Genomic DNA, 17074 nt, shown 5'->3' with positions numbered 1-17074 from the left:
TACACTATAACTTAACTTTGTGAAGATACAGAGCAATTGGCATTCAAAGAAACATCTCTTAACACAAAATGTTAAGGCTAAAAACAAATATTTAAACCATTTTTTTGAACTGAGAAACCAAATAGAACGAACACCAAGACCTATAACTCATCTTAATAAGGTCTTGATTTAGTTGTTCTTAATATATTTTAGTTACTGATCTATTAATTTTCTAAGACAAGAAAGAAAACAGAAGGGTGAGTTTGAATCAAAGTCCTTGGAAACATCAAAGGTTGAGCAGAAAACCCCAGTCTGTCAACAAGACCAAAGGGCAGAAGCAGTTCACAAACAGAAGGGCAGCCAGGTTTGGATGTGGGTGGAGCAGGAGTGACTTGGACCAAAGGGCAGCTGGAACGGAAGGGGATGCGGAGGAATCGGACAAAGGCCACAGACTGAGTAGAAGGTGCTGAACTCTTTGTAACAGCAGTTCTTAAACATTAGTGAGGCTGATTAAAACTCAGATGACTAGGGTCCACTGTCAGAGTTTCTGATTCACTAGGTCTGAGGTGGCGCTCACGAATTTGCATTTCTAACAAATTCTCAGGTGATGCCATTGGTCGGGGGCCACACTTGACAACCATTGCTTTAAGAGAACCATTGAGGTTAGCGTTTGATGGAGGGTAAGACTGCCTTGCCGCCCCAGATGAGGCATTACTTGGGGGCATGCGATTACAAGGTGACTCACTCATTCAGTTTTTATGTGCATGTTGTGCTTTGCCAACTTGATTCTAAAGTGTCTTCAAGTCAAGGTCATGGTAAATTATTGAATCCAGGGAAGGTTTTCTTCCCTGTGTGCCTGAAGGAACATAACTACTGTTGGAAAATGAAGATTTAGGAACCAACTCACTGCAATCCTTCTGCTGTAGCGTGTACAACGAAAATCAAGCCCAGAATTGTGGGAGGAACCAAGTCTGTTCTTGGAGAGTGGCCGTGGCAGATAACTTTGCACATCACATCTCCCACCCAGAGACACCTGTGTGGAGGCTCCATCATCGGAAACCAGTGGATATTAACAGCTGCTCATTGTTTCAGCGAGTCAGTACCACTGCTGTTTTCACTCGTTCACCATACTCACACATATATGAAATCTATCCCTAGTATTTTAGTACAATTTTAAAGATGTAAATTATCCTATTTGCTAAATTAATTTTCTGTCTTTAGTGGTAAAAAGCAAAAAGGAAGAGCCACTCATGATCTACCAGCATCAGAACAGGTGCAGGAACATGGCTGTTTGACTTCATAATATTCCACTTTTCCAGTTAAATGTATACACATCCCCAGGGCAGTTCTGGTTATTTCCTATTGAGAGCGTATCATCTTCTGTGCACTGTCTGGGCACTGGGTCCAGAACTAAACTTGAAGAGAATTTCCTGCTCCCTGAATCTAATTTCCCATTTATTCCCCCTCTTCTTCTCCCTCTCCCTGCCCCTCCCCCTCCTCCTTCTCCTCCTCCTCCCTTGTCCTCCTCCTCCCCCTTCCTTCTTCTTCTTCTTCTTCTCCTCCTTCCTATTCTTCCTCTGCTTCTTTCTCTCTCTCTCCTCTCTCGTTCTCCCTCCATCTCTCTCTCTTTCTCTCCCACTGTGTTTCCAGACCCATAAGGAAGAGTTTATTATACATCATCAAATTGGATTCCCTACTTAAGTCAATTTCAATACTGGTAAACTTAAAAGCTCCATCGGGAGAGCGTTCAGAGTATATGTAACCCGGGGAATTTTAGTTGGCCAAACTTCCTCTTTGCACTTCAGTATCTTCTGGGTTGTTTCCAGACATAGTTTTGTGTTTTTGTTAGTAGGTTTATTTTATCAGTATGCAACTTACTCATATTATTACTCAAAGATTCATTTGAGGTCAATAGTCTCTTTTACCCTTTACATATGGGAAAATGGAGTACCAGAAAGTCCAAGAGAATTTCTCAGGGTCACAGCCAACGACCCCAGCAATGAAACTAAAACCCAGAACTTTTTTATGTGTGTGTGTGTGTTGAAGGGCAGAAAAAGTATTCATTGATTTTTGTGTGTTTAACATAAGGCAAATGATAGCCCAGGACATTCCATATAGGAGGACTATGTGACTGAAAAACTTTAGCATAAAATCACTTCTTTCCACTTAAAAGCCCACCGTTGGCAGAAAATATTACCTAGTTAGTAACAGTCAGTTAAATAGCACTGTACCTCAAATGCTTGGGAATTATTCGGTAAAGGAATTTTCTTTTCCTCGATTGCTTACTCCTTAGGGTAGAGTCACCTAAAGCTTTGCGTGTCTATAGTGGCATTTTAAACCAAGCAGAAATAAAAGAGGATACATCTTTCTTTGGGGTTCAAGAAATAATAATTCATGATCAATATGAAATGGCAGAAAGTGGATATGATATTGCCTTGTTGAAACTGGAAACGACAATGAATTACACAGGTATGGAAAATTTTAAACAGAAAGTTGTCTACAGTGATTACATGGAGACGATGGTTCACACTCCCAGATTCATGGCCAGACCCTGGCAATCTCTCCATGTGTTATTATCATGAAAGGGGGAGGGGGATGCCAAGCTAGTCTTAAGACGGATGTGCTTTCCTGACGACTGCATCTTATTTTGGGGTGTGGGTGAAATGGTAAGTTGTCCCCAGGCTTCTTCAGATGCACAGAATGACATAACTTCATAATATACTGGAATATTAAAGATGATTTTTATCTGCTTTTTAAGGAAGAAAGGATTGTGGGTCAGAATGATGAAGCAATTTCTACAGGGTCACAGACCTCGCGAGAGTGACAGAGTTAGTGGAGAGGGCTGTGGCTTGGCTCTCTCGTTCCCTCATCCTGGGATGTGTGACAGATAACGCTGAACACGAGGGATGAAAATGTATGACAAGGAGGCAAAAAAAAATGAATATAATAAATAGGGAACACACTAAATAATAAAACATGAAGGAAGTTTTTCCTGGGAAAGAAGATGTATTTTGTTTCTGATAATTAAACTGTGATTTTTAAAATTTAGATTCTCAACGACCCATCTGCCTACCTTCCAAAGGAGATAGAAATGTGACATATACTGAGTGCTGGGTGACTGGATGGGGGTACCAAAAATTAAGAGGTAAGAAATGATGTTTCTCTGTGTGCTCCAGCTCAAGATACATAACACAATTTAGTAATAAGCTTTTCCGCTCTATCAATTCATACAGCTAAAATGAGAGTAAAATAATAACATTATTCAATTGCAGAAAGCATATTAATAAAGATGGAAAGACAAAAATCACTCAAGTGAAGGTGACACCTCATCTGTTTGACTGGAAATTTTAAATATGACAATCTCTTTAAAGACATTATTTTTAATGCAGTTTAATTCGAAACTTAGCACTTTTCAGTAAATGTCTTAGCCTGTTATCCAATTATTTTCTCTGGGAAGCAATTCCAGTTAGAGCCATAATTAATTTTGGACTTAATTAACATTAACAAAATGGTACTCACAATAGTGAGAATAACACCTTCTCTGTACCCTGTAATTATAAAAGGTCCATGAAGTAAACCTAATATTTTTTTCCTTCTAGATTTTTAGATAGGTATGGTTTTGATTTTAAATACATATACTTATATTTAAATTTGTATATCTATTATATATATGTGGTTGTTCTATTAACAAACTAAAAATTTTTTTCAGACAAAATACTAAATACTCTCCAGAAAGCCCGGGTACCCTTGGTGACAAATGAAGAATGCCAGGCAGGATACAGAGGGCATAAAATAACTAATAAGCTGGTCTGTGCGGGCTACACCGAAGGTGGCAAGGACGCCTGCAAGGTAACCGCGCTCTCAGCCGACGGAACGCGCTCACGTTCGAATGTTTGGTGCATTCTTAAAGCAGTTTTCTGCCAGTGAGCGGGGAACACAGTGGATTTGTTTTCCTTACCCTGAAATCTGATAGACTGAGGGAAAAACAAGAAATCCGGTTCTTTGAAGTTTACTAAAGGGCCAAGACAGAATTTTAGGTGAAATCACTCGGATGAAAATGTATTTAAGATGAGAAGTGTCTGACCTGATCTGCGTGCCTTTTCTTTTCTCCATTTGTCACAGGGAGATTCGGGGGGCCCCCTGTCTTGTAAGCACAACGAGGTCTGGCATTTGGTAGGCATCACGAGCTGGGGCGAAGGCTGCGGCCAAAGGGAGCGGCCAGGTGTTTACACCAACGTGGTCGAGTACGTGGACTGGATTTTGGAGAAAACGCAAGCAGCTTGAAAGAGTCCCCAGATGCCATTTGACTCCCTGAAGGGTAAGCCAGATTATTCCCTGGAAGAGGGTTTGGATTTCACCGAAGAAGACACTGCACCATCATTTTCCTCCACAGGCTACAATTCTGAGACTGTCACAGATTGAAGGGGTTTGGTATTGGTAAGAACACGCCAAAACTGTCATTCGCAAAACTCCCAGTTCCGCTGTCATCAGAGGGTGATCAGCACCCAGTCTCTTGCTTGTTAGTTACACCGTTCCTGAGCCAAAGGAATACTATAAGATTAAGATATTTGAAGATGAAAACATACCCAGATAGACCAGAAAAGAATCAAGTAGTGGCACCAAAGGATCGGATAGAACTCCTCAAAGAAACCACTGTAAAAAGATCTGTTAAATGAAAAATGGGAACTGGAGAAAATGGAAACAAGGGCAGTCACCATCAAATCGCAAGACTCTGGGCTCTGCGTACATGCACACATCTCTTTTGTAAAGAAAGAACTTGACTGAATTTGATGGCAGGTTTTCAGAATAATCAAGAATTCTTGTCATGTCATTTTTAAATATTTTTAAAATTAGTTTGGGTAGAGACAAGCTATGAGTGAGTGTGAATGTGGGTTCCAGAATTTCTGTATGGGAAAGGATTAAAAGCAGCAATTCACCTGGACGTGGGACCTTAGGGGACGAATCTTAAAGGTGTTCTTGCCTAGAAAACTATTTGTGCGTGGATTTCATATTTATTTGCATAGTTTTGGGTAGGGGAGGGCTGATGAAGATGAGGGGGTAAGCCAAAGACCTCCTAAGATAAGCTGCCTCTGTGAGTGTGGGTTTACAAATCTACATTTATAGATGATAAATGTATTGGACAGAAATCAAAATAAATTACATCCATACTACGGGGAAAACGATTTGGGAATAAATGGATGGTTACAGTAACGTCTTCAGCATCTTGAAAGTGGCTCCCTGTATTCTCAGTACTGGGGTGTTCCCTGTAAATATTTACCTTGTTATATAGTGCAAATATTTACCTGGTTATTGTTGCTGATATAGTTTAATAATCTAGAATTTTCGCTGTCTACACCAGTTTTCAATCCGTGTCAACAACTTATGTCAATATTCAATCCAATATGTGCAGTATTTCTTGAACAGACTGAGCTGGTGGGATACAGCAGTGAGCCAATAAATAGATCCCTACCTTCTTGAAGCTTCCGGTCTAGCTAGCAGGAGCCACAAAAATAAAATAATTACACATGTATAAAATATATCATATAATTCTAAATGGAAATGAGAGGGAGGCACAGGGTTCTATGAGAAGTTAAGGAAAAAGAGAGTTTAGGGAAGGTTCAAAGACTGGGATAAAAAGGAATTTGTCTGAGGAAGAAACAATAAAAACAAAAGCAAGCAAACAAACAAACAAAACCCCCAAAATCAAAAAATTGGAATGGCATTAAGGCCTTAGCTACTGTCCTACCTCATCAAAGACTCAGGGAAACTTTGATCCATTCTGATGAAGAGGCATGTCCCCAACTGGTCCTGTTCAGACCCACTTCTCCCTTCACCTTGTGGGTCCTGCCTTGTCCTCTAATATTCCTTTCTCATGGGCTTTTCCCACATCCTCCATCAACCTGGGTCAGAATGGGCCTTTCCCTGTCCTTGCGTGAGAGAATTTTCTACATTCTGGTTAATGTCTTCAAAATTCACACTTAGAGAATTTACCTACTGCCCTGAGGCTCCAGCAGCAGTGAATGGTGGTCCCGTGCTGAGGCAATGGTTTCCTCTCTTAGCCTGCCTCTCCATGAGACGTTCTGAGGCCACCGGGTACCCTGAGGAAGGCTTCTCTGGGGGCCTCTCCCTACATCCAACCCATTTCCCTCACGGGGTATGTATGCGGTGCTCATTCATCAGAGCGGGGCAAGCTTCTCTCTTTCCTTCTGTCCTTCCCAAAGCCATCGACAAACTGAAACTAACTCTTCTGAGCAACTTTTCAATTAGGAATGTGCGTGCGTGTGTGTGTGTGTGTGTGTGTGTGTGTGCGTGTGTGTCTGTCTGTCTGTCTGTCTGTCCGGGGGGCGGGGGGAGAAGAGTTGGGGAGAGAGACAGAGAGAATGAAAAGGAATATTTCCGGTAACCACAATACTTAACACACACTCAGCCTCACTGCCTCTCTTGATGAGCCCTCATCTTCAGATATAGTTTTAATTTCCTAGGGTTTCAGTAACAAATTGCCACTAACTGAATGCTTTAAAACAACAGAAATTCTTTCTTTCACAGTTCTGAAGGCTAGAAGCCTGAAACCCAGGTGCCCCCTCTGAGGCCCTCAGGGGAGGGTCCTTCCTGGCCTCTTCCAGCTCTGGTAGCCCTAGGCCTTCCTTGGCTTGGGACAGCACCGCTCTGATCTCTGCCTCTGTCTTTACATGGCCTTGTCCCCTGTGTCTCTCCGCCTCTTCTCATAAGGACCCCAGTCATACCGGATTAAGTGCTCACCCCACTGTGTAAAAGAATGTGCTGCATGAAGTATAGAAATTATTGTCATTATCCATTTAGTTCAGACTTTCCGAGAAGAGACTATATTCAAAATACCCCCTGCAGCAACTGGCACAAAACAGGTATTCAATAAACAGTTGTCTCTCTTTTGCCCTTGAGCATCAGACAATTTTATTATAAATGTAGTAGTATGTGGTGGGATTCCCAGGTGGAGATTATGATTGTGCATGTATGTGTTTGTTTTACTTGCTCTTTCTAAAGAGGTGTCAACATTTATCTTTTATCCACTGAGGCAGCTTCCCCACTGCACCCAACACCCCCGGGGAACGTGTGCACACCTTGTAACTCCAAGAAACTTTCAAAGGACACTGTGCTGTACCCAGGCAGAAATTTCCATATCCTGTGAGGATTTGTGTCAATGCTCGGACATTGTGAAATAAACAGTCAAGTGGCACTCGTGACCTTGGTTGGGAAGGTACCTTAACAAAGGATACAGGGGGACCTTCAAGATGGCGGAGGAGTAAGACGCGGAGATCATCTTCCTCCCCACAAATACATCAGAAATACATCTACACGTGGAACAACTCCTACAGAACACCTACTGAACACTGGCAGAAGACCTCAGACCTCCGAAAAGGCAAGAAACTCCCCCTGTACCTGGGTAGGGCAAAAGAAAAAAGAAAAAACAGAGACAAAGAATAGGGACGGGACCTGCACCAGTGGGAGGGAGCTGTGAAGGAGGAAAGGTTTCCACACACTAGGAAGCCCCTTCGCGGGCGGAGACTGCGGGTGGCAGAGGGGGGAAGCTTCAGAGCCACGGAGGAGAGCGCAGCCACAGGGGTGCGGAGGGCAAAGCGGAGAGATTCCCGCACGGAGGATCGGTGCTGAGTAGCACTCACCAGCCCGAGAGGCTTGTCTGCTCCCCCGCCGGGGTGGGCGGGGGCTGGGAGCTGAGGCTCGGGCTTCGGTCGGATGGCAAGGAGAGGACTGGGGTTGGTGGCGTGAACACGGCCTGAAGGGGTTAGCGCACCACGGCTAGCTGGGAGGGAGTCCGGGAAAAGGTCTGGAGCTGCCGAAGAGGCAAGAGACTTTTTCTTGCCTCTTTGTTTCCTGGTGCGCGAGGAGAGGGGATTCAGAGCGCCGCCTAAACGAGCTCCAGAGACGGGCGCGAGCCACGGCTACCAGCGCGGACCCCAGAGACGGGCATGAGACGCTAAGGCTGCTGCTGCCGCCACCAAGAAGCCTGTGTGCGAGCCCAGGTCACTCTCCACACCGCCCCTCCCGGGAGCCGGTGCAGCCCGCCACTGCCAGGGTCCCGCGATCCAGGGACAACTTCCCCGGGAGAACGCACTGCACGCCTCAGGCTGGTGCAACGTCACGCCGGCCTCGGCCGCCGCAGGCTCGCCCCGCCTCCTCCGTACCGCTCCCTCCCCCCGGCCTGAGTGAGCCAGAGCCCCCGAAGCAGCTGCTCCTTTAACCCCGTCCTGTCTGTGCGAAGAACAGACGCCCTCAGGTGACCTACACGCAGAGGCGGGTCCAAATCCAAAGCTGAACCCTGGGAGCTGTTTGAACAAAGAAGAGAAAGGGAAATCCCTCCCAGCAGCCTCAGAAGCAGCGGATTAAAACTCCACAAACAACTTGATGTACCTGCATCTGTGGAATACCTGAATAGACAACGAACCATCCCAAATTGAGGAGGTGGATTTTGGGAGCAACTGTAGACTTGGGGTTTGCTTTCTGCATCTAATTTGTTTCTGGTTTTATGTTTATCTTAGTTTAGTATTTAGAGTTTATTATCATTGGTAGATTTGTTTATTGATTTGGCGCTCTTCCTCTTTTTTATATATAGAGAAATATATTTTTTCCTTTTACTCTTTTTGTGAGTGTGTATATTTATGCTTCTTTGTGTGATTTTGTCTGTATAGCTTTGCTTTTACCATTTGTCCTAGGGTTCTGTCTGTCCTTTTTTTTTTTTTTTAGTATAGTTTTTAACACTTGTTATCATTGATGGATTAGTTTTTTGGTTTGATTGCTCTCTTCTTTCTTGCTTGCTTTTTTGTTTTTTCTTTTTTTATTATTTTTTTCTTTTTAATAATAATTTAAAACTTTTTTATTTTAATAACTTCTATCCTTCTATCTCTCTCTCTCTCTCCACCCCCCCTCTTTCTTTCTTTCTTTCTCTCTTTCTTTTTTTCTCCCTTTTCTTCTGAGCCGTGTGGCTGACAGGGTCTTGGTGCTCCGGCCAGGAGTCAGGTCTGAGCCTCTGAGGTGGAAGAGCTGAGTTCAGGACATTGGTCCACCACAGACCTCCTGGCTCCACATAATATCAAATGGTGAAAGCTCTCTCAGAGATCTCCATCTCAACGCTAAGACCCAGCTCCACTCAATGACCAGCAAGCTACAGTGCAGGACACCCTATGTGAAACAACTAGCAAGACAGGACACAACCCCACCCATTAGCAGAGAGGCTGCCTAAAATCATAATAAGTTCACAGACACCCCCAAAACACACCACCAGACACGGTCCTGCCCACCAGAAAGACAAGATCCAGCCTCATCCACCAGAACACAGGCACCAGTCCCCTCCACCAGGAGGCTTACACAGCCCACTGAAGCAACCTTACCCACTATGGGCAGACACCAAAAACAATGGGAACTACGAACCTGAAGCCTGCAAAAAGGAGACCCCAAACACAGTAAGTTAAGCAAAACGAGAAGACAGAGAAATACACAAAAGATGAAGGAGCAAGGTAAAAACCGACCAGACGAAACAAATGAAGAGGAAATAGGCAGTCTACCTGAAAAGGAATTCAGAGTAATGATAGTAAAGATGATCCAAAATCTTGGAAATAGAATGGAGAAAATACAAGAAACTTTTAACAAGGACCTAGAAGGACAAAAGAGCAAACAAACAATGATGAACAACACAGTAAATTAAATTAAAAGTTCTCTAGAAGAAATCAATAGCAGAATAACTGAGGCAGAAGAACGGATAAGTGACCTGGAAGATAAAATAGTGGAAATAACTACTGCAAAGCAGAATAAAGAAAAAAGAATGAAAAGAATTGAGGACAGTCTCAGAGACCTCTGGGACAACATTAAATGCAACAACATTCGAATTATAGGTGTCCTGGAAGAGGAAGAGATAAAAAAGGGACTGAGAAAATATTTGAAGAGATTATAGTTGAAAACTTCCCTAATATGGGAAAGGAAATAGTCAATCAAGTCCAGGAAGCACAGAGAGTCCTACACAGGATAAATCCAAGGAGAAACATGCCAAGACACATATTAATTAAACTATAAAAAATTAAATACAAAGAAAAAATATTAAAAGCAGCAAGGGAAAAACAACAAATAACATACAAGGGAATTCCCATAAGGTTAACAGCTGATCTTTCAGCAGAAACTCTGCAAGCCAGAAGGGAGTGGCAGGACATATTTAAAGTGATGAAAGGGAAAAACCTACAACCAAGAGTACTCTACCCAGCAAGGATCTCATTCAGATTCCACGGAGAAATTCAAACCTTTACAGACAAGCAAAAGCTAAGAGAATTCAGCACCATCAAACCAGCTTTACAACAAATGCTAAAGGAACTTCTCTAGGCAGGAAACACAGAGAAGGAAAAGACGTACAAAAACAAACCCAAAACAATTAAGAAAATGGTAATAAGAACATACATATTGATAACTACCTTAAATGTAAATGGATTAAATGCTCCAACCAAAAGACATAGACTGGCTGAGTGGAGACAAAAACAAGACCCATATATATGCTGTCTTCAGAACTAGGGACACATACAGACTGAAAGTGAGGGGATGGAAAAAGATATTCCATGCAAATGGAAATCAAAAGAAAGCTGGAGTAGCAATTCTCATATCAGACAAAATAGACTTTAAAATAAAGACTATTACAAGAGACAAAGAAGGACACTACATAATGATCGAGGGATCAATCCAAGAATAAGATATAACAATTGTAAATATTTATGCACCCAACATAGGAGCACCTCAATACATAAGGCAAATGCTAACAGCCATAAAAGGGGAAATCGACAGTAACACAATCATAGTAGGGGACTTTAACACCCCACTTTCACCGTGGACAAATCATCCAAAATGAAAGTAAATAAGGAAACACAAGCTTTAAATGATACATTAAACAAGATGGACTTAATTGATATTTATAGGACATTCCATCCGAAAACAACAGAATACACTTTGTTCTCAAGTGCTCATGGAACATTCTCCAGGATAGATCATATCTTGGGTCACAAATCAAGCCTTGGTAAATTTAAGAAACTTGAAATCGTATCAAATATCTTTTCCAACCACAACACTATGAGACTAGATATCAATTACAGGAAAAAAAATTGTAAAAAGTACAAACACATGGAGACTAAACAATACACTACTAAATAACCAAGAGATCACTGACGAAGTCAAAGAGGAAATCAAAAAAAAAAAAGTGAACAGCTCGTTAAGTGGATATCCTAGACTTAAAATTCAGTGGGCCAACCAATCAGCGATTAGTATTGTTAATAAATATAGTAACACCATTTTGACTAACAAGAATAAGAAAAGAATGCAAGTAAGAATATTACAATATGGGACTTCCCTGGTGGCGCAGTGGTTAAGAATCTGCCTGTCAATGCAGGGGACATGGGTTCCAGCCCTGGTCCGGGAAGATCCCACATGCCGCGGAGCAACTAAGCCCGCAAGCCACAACTACTGAGCCCACATGCCACAACTACTGAAGCCCGCGTGCCTAGAGCCCGTGCTCTGCAACAAGAGAAACCACCACAATGAGAAGCCCGAGCACCACAACAAAGAGTAGCCCCCGCTCGCAGCAACTAGAGAAAGCCCGCGCGCAGCAAGGAAGACCCAATGCAGCCAAAAATAAATAAATAAGTTAATTAAAAGAAACCAAGAATATTATAATATGTCCCTCTTGTGGAGTGCTGCTGTGTGCTTTACTCCTTGTACCACCATGCAAGATAAGGTATTATTATTACCATTAAAACATAATATCATGTTGTTGCTTTTACAGGGGAAAAAAAAAAGAAAGAAAAGACAAAAAGTTTTGCAAGTATTTTCTGCTCAATTCTCCACTTTCCCTCTAGATGGCACTTTAATACCTCCTTTTGCCACATTTTAAACCATAGCATCTGGACAGAATGCATTTAATTTATAAGTAAACAAATTCTATGTATATATAGTATCTGAAAACATTAGATCAAATCAACTGCTTCAATTCAAATTCGCTTGACTTTTCAAATATAATTGTTGTAAATATCGAGTCCCTAGACAGTAGTTTGTCCTTTAAACCGTGTGCTCCAGACTCCCCCCCGCTTTGGGGACTTCACTTCCCCTTAGTGACTAACTACAGGCATCCTCAGCAGTGGGTCCTGGGTACCAAGGTGTGCTCCCAAAGACCTCTAGGACTGCAGAGGGAGTGCTCACCTGTCTTCCACCAAGCCATCCCCGCTGTCACTTGCCACCTTGCTGAGTCACAAGGCTCACGACTTCTTGCCACCTCTCTGTGGCTTCCCTTCAGCTGTTGTAGCCCTTTCTACCACCCCGCAACCGTCTGGTCATTTCCAGTCCCTTCCCCACCCTTGCTTTGCTCCACATGTGAACAGAATCCCCTCCCTTAATTACTCAGAGTATTGTAAAGATCACATTGCAATATTTAAAACAAACAAGCAAAAACCTTTGAGTTCTGAGGGCTTGGTGATAGGAAAAAAGAAGAAGAAAAATACACCTCCCCTCAACACACACACACACACACACACACGTCCCACGTTTGGAAGTGGATGGAGATACAATCACTCCAAGACTCCGTGAGTCAAGTTCCTCCTCAAGGTTTCCCTTCTGGCTGTGTGTTTCCCTGGCCCCCCAGCTTGCAGAGACCAGCTGGCTTGGGGCTGAAGCTTATACTATTTCGCGACTTTGACAAAGAAACCCTCTTAGGGACAGAATGTCCATCAGTATTTGGGTTTGTCCACTATGTGTAGACAGAGAAAAGGCCTGGGCTACAAATCTGCCCTGACTTGTGGACAGTGTCTAGTAAGTCGCCCAGCTGGCTAGTGACTTCAAAAAAAATTTAAAAACTGGTGGGAAGAAAATCTAGGGAAGAGCGATGTAGGTGCAAGTCTTAGAAAGGGCACAGTGTGAAATCGTCAGAGCTTCCACGTGTGCCCACCAGAGGGCGCAGCAGTTAGTCTGTGAACGGAAGACTAATTCTAGACTCCAGAGTCTAGAATTGAGAAATTTCTTGAAGCCTTAAATGTCATTCCCCTCGCAGTCCTACTTTAGCGTGTCTTCAATTTGTAGCCCTCGAGTTTTCAAAAATTACTGGAATCCAGTGTTAGTTCGAGCACCCTATAAAAAAATTGTTATTCCTACTAACCAGAGATACTTAAGTACTGTCAAGGGCAAGTGGTGCAGAGCCCATGAAAAGTTACAGGTACCACCTACCCGTCTTTATCTGGCTCCCACGAAGCTCTTTAGAAACTTCTACCCCCAAGCTGTGCCTGGACATCGCAGAGATGGGCTCGAAACGCCTCCCCAGTTCGGCCACCACACCATTAAACTAGAATCACCATCTGTGGAAGAAAAAAGATAGGTCCTTCGTAAAGTGAGTCCAGATGGTGGCCCTCTGCTAAGAGGTGCCTGTTGGGCAGATATTTATTTGAGCGCCACATACTTCGGGGGGAAATGAGGCCTTAGGAAGTCATATTTTATTCCAACATAGCCATTAAACTGTTTATCTAAGGAAGAGAGTATAGTCTCTGTTAGAGTACACAGCAAACTTTTACATAAAAGTATTATTTCAGAGTGAATTTCAGCTCAAGATCTGCCTTCTAAAGTTACCCAGGCAACAGTAGCCACAAAGCAGAGGACTCAAAGATGCAAATGCCAAAAATATTCGACTCTTAGCAACAAACTAACAAAATGAACTGTGTTGCCAACTAGCCAGTTCCTCCAAGAATAATCATTACAACAGATTTTGAGGCCTATAACTGTCATATTTTATTGCTGAGTGTAAGAGATTGCGAAAGAAACTTTTAAAACGCAGTTGTTAATTATATGAATGGGACATGTTAAATGATGTTTCATTGGGAGAACTTATTAAAATGATATTATAGTTCAGATATTTTAATTTTTTTCTTTCAAAAACAATGAGTGAATCTAAAATATAACTAATTAATGAATTTTAAAATAATGCCAACTTCTTTTTTTTTAAACATCTTTATTGGAGTATAATTGCTTTACAACGTTGTGTTAGTTTCTGCTGTTTAACAAAGTGACTCAGCCATATGCGTATACATGTCCCCATATCCCCTCCCTCTTGAGCCTCCCTCCCACCCTCCCTAACCCACCCCTCTAGGTGGTCACAAAGCACCAAGCTGAGCTCCCTGTGCTATGCAGCTGCTTCCCACTAGCTATCTATTTTACATTTGGTAGTGTATATATGTCCATGCCACTCTCTCATTTCGTCCCAGCTTACCCTTCCCCATCCCCGTGTCCTCAAGTCTCTAGAGAAAGCCCATGCGCAGCAACGAAGACCCAATGCAGCCAAAAATAAAAAATAAATGAATAAATAAATAAATTTTTTAAAAAATGAGATGAATATGGAATTGATAAGCCGGGACAGGAGCCCCAGCACCACCCGTGTCCCTGGAACAGAGACTGAGAAACCGCTGGGGCACTTTGGAAATAAGTTTCAAACCAAGAATAATCAATACTTGTAAGAAAACAAATCCAGAAAGCTTCCAGGGTCAGCTAGTGGCAGGGCCTGGTGGTCCCTCCACTGCACCCAAGGCTTCAGCACTGCAGTGAGATGTCCTGCCATTATATATATTATGTATAATATATATATATAATGCATAAATACATATAATGGAATATTATTTAGTCATAAAAAAGAAAATCCTATAATTTGTGGAAACTTGGATGAACTTTGAAAGTATTGCCGTAAGTGAAATAAGTCAAAGAAGCACAATTACTGAATGATCTCAATTACATGTGAAATCAAAAAGCCAAACTGACAGACACAGAGAGCAGAATGGTGGTTGCCAGCAAGTGGGGGAAATGAGGAGTTGCTGGTCAAAGGGTACAAACTTCCAGTTATAAGATGAATGAGTTCTGGGGACCTAATTCACAGCATAGTGATTATTGTTAAGAACACTGTATTATATCCTTGAAAGTTCCTAAGAGAGTAGTTAGGGAAAACATCAACGCTCATAAATCAACTACATTTTACAGATGCAGAATATGAGGCTCAAGAGATTAAGTGATTTCCCCATAATCACAAAGCTAATTAGTGATAAAGCTGAGTTTAAACAATGGATCTAAACTTCAGTTTGGAGCTCATTTTATTATACATGCTGCCATTGTGATCGCCAGTTATGGTAAGATTTTCAAAATCCTAAAGACCACACACTTACATTAGAACAAAGAGAACTTTGTTCTTTCTTTTTGGAGCATCTCCTCAAAGCTCCAGAATCATCACCTTTTTATGGGAGAGCATTTCTAGCTGTTACTCTGTGCAGACGTCGCTCACATTTGCTGTTCCTTCTATGTTACAGTAAATACTTAATAAAAACACTTGCTTCAGTGTCTTTGTTTAGCTGAAGAAATAATGTCTTAATACTAACTCTTCAAAGATATTGTATAATGTTTGCTGAAGACAAAAACTATATGTTACCTACAATGAAGCATAATAACAAAAGGAACACCTGTGAACTCCTCTCCTCCCCCAAATACCTTTAATCAACCTGTGTGAATTTTCTTCATTTTATTACTTCCTCTTCCCCCAAGATAATGCTAAGCATTACCTCTTTTAAAAACTTAAAAAAAAATTTAGTCACAAAATGATATTTAATCTTGTTTGTTTTTAAGTTACATAAAATTTTTTTCCTAGACTGTATGCAGTTTTCAGAAAATTGCCATTTCATTCAATATTATATTTCCAAGATTTTTTCACGTTATTTCATGTAACAGGAGCTAACTGATTTTCTGCCAAATCATGTTCTACCAGGCAAAATACATTTATTCATTTTTTTATCAGTGGATATCCGGTTATTGACAATTTCTATTGTGAACAATGATATCATGACACTTTTATGCTAGTCTACTAGGCAAGTATTCAAATTTATGAGATACTGCCATATTGGTTGTTATAATAATTTATTATATAAGTTGCTATAACAATTTGAATAATCAGATCTTTATTTTTCCAAACTAATGTTTATAAAATTGTGCTTCGTTGAGATCTCAAGATGTATTTCCTGAAAAGTTAGTGAGGGTAAATATTTTGTAGTTATTTGTAATTTGGCTTCCTTCTCTTTGAAATAACTCTTCATGTCTTTTGCCTGTTATTCTTCTTGTTCGGGGGTTTTTCTTTTTGATAGGTAGCAGTCTTAAATAAGATTCTTTTCTCAGTTATACGTATTGCATGTATCTTCTCCCAGCTTATGAGTTGTCCTTTTTCATTTTATTTAATTTTTTGGCCGTATTGCGCAGCTTGTGGGGTCTCAGTTCCCCAACCAGGGATTGAACCTGTGCCACTCGCGTTCATGGCAGTGAAAGTGAGTCCTAACCACTGGACAGCCAGGGAATTCCCAATGGGTTGTCCTTTTAATGTTCTTTATAAAGTCTTCTGATGTACTTTAAGTAAAAAATTTGATATAATTATAGTCATCAGTCTTTTATTAGTAGTAGTTTTAGGTCTTATTGAAAGCCCTTCTTCACTATTAAGTTTATAAAATGATTTTCCTAATTTTCTTCTAAAAGATCTGAAGTTTTTTTGTATTGCATTTAAGTCTTTCATCCATCAGGAACTTATTTTGGGGTGTGGTGTGTAGAAGGGGGTCAATTTTCCCCGCATGGTTAACCAACTGTCCCAGGGCTATTTTGAAAACTTGATCCTTTCTTCAGTTACCTGCAACGCCACCACTGCTTTCTTATTTCGGTTTTTCATGTATGTGTTAGTCTAGTTCTCGGTTCTTTATTGTGTTCCTCTTCTCAATTTGTTGATTTTAGTGTCAGCACGGAATTTTCTTAATTGACCATTGCTTTGCAATATGTCTTCCTCTCTGGTAGAAAATGATTTCTCAAATTCTCTTTCTTCAGCATCTTGTCTATTCTTATGTGTTTGCTACTCCATGTTAATTTTAGAACCACATTGTCAAGTTTCTCAAAAAAAAGAAGAGAAAGAAAAAACAGAAACTATAGGGGTTTGACTGGAATTGGGTTGAATCTAGATTAATTTGAAGAGTGAATACTATTGAGTATACTGCTTGGAGCTTGATGATATTGAGTTTTCCTACCC

The 17074-nt window shown here is 41.3% G+C and overlaps 2 protein-coding genes across 15 annotated transcripts in view; one reads left to right on the top strand and one right to left on the bottom strand.

The window, feature by feature from the left end:
• Positions 1 to 6888, top strand: part of LOC309619720 (coagulation factor XI) — a 43348-nt gene extending 36460 nt beyond the window's left edge. For all 4 annotated transcript variants that reach the window (XM_082375267.1, XM_082375268.1, XM_082375269.1 and 1 more), the window contains 5 exons: positions 906 to 1074; positions 2273 to 2448; positions 3029 to 3124; positions 3689 to 3828; positions 4102 to 6888. In XM_082375267.1, the coding sequence (XP_082231393.1) occupies positions 906 to 1074; positions 2273 to 2448; positions 3029 to 3124; positions 3689 to 3828; positions 4102 to 4263 (743 nt within the window). In that variant the 3' untranslated portion in view covers positions 4264 to 6888. The remainder of the gene's footprint in view (positions 1 to 905; positions 1075 to 2272; positions 2449 to 3028; positions 3125 to 3688; positions 3829 to 4101) is intronic.
• Positions 1 to 17074, bottom strand: part of LOC309619760 (uncharacterized protein) — a 140456-nt gene that overhangs the window by 98811 nt on the left and 24571 nt on the right. For 10 of the 11 annotated variants that reach the window (XM_082375433.1, XM_082375424.1, XM_082375432.1 and 7 more), the window contains exon 2: positions 13216 to 13343. In XM_082375433.1, coding sequence (XP_082231559.1) covers positions 13337 to 13343 — 7 coding nt within the window. In that variant the 3' untranslated portion in view covers positions 13216 to 13336. Of the gene's footprint in view, positions 1 to 13048; positions 13120 to 13215; positions 13344 to 17074 lie in introns of all 11 variants that reach the window. The other variant, XM_082375425.1, reaches the window with a different exon arrangement.

The sequence above is a fragment of the Balaenoptera borealis genome (assembly GCF_965194805.1).
Source record: "Balaenoptera borealis genome assembly, chromosome: 21".
Classification (NCBI taxonomy): domain Eukaryota; kingdom Metazoa; phylum Chordata; class Mammalia; order Artiodactyla; family Balaenopteridae; genus Balaenoptera; species Balaenoptera borealis.
This window is presented reverse-complemented; position numbering and strand designations above follow the sequence as displayed.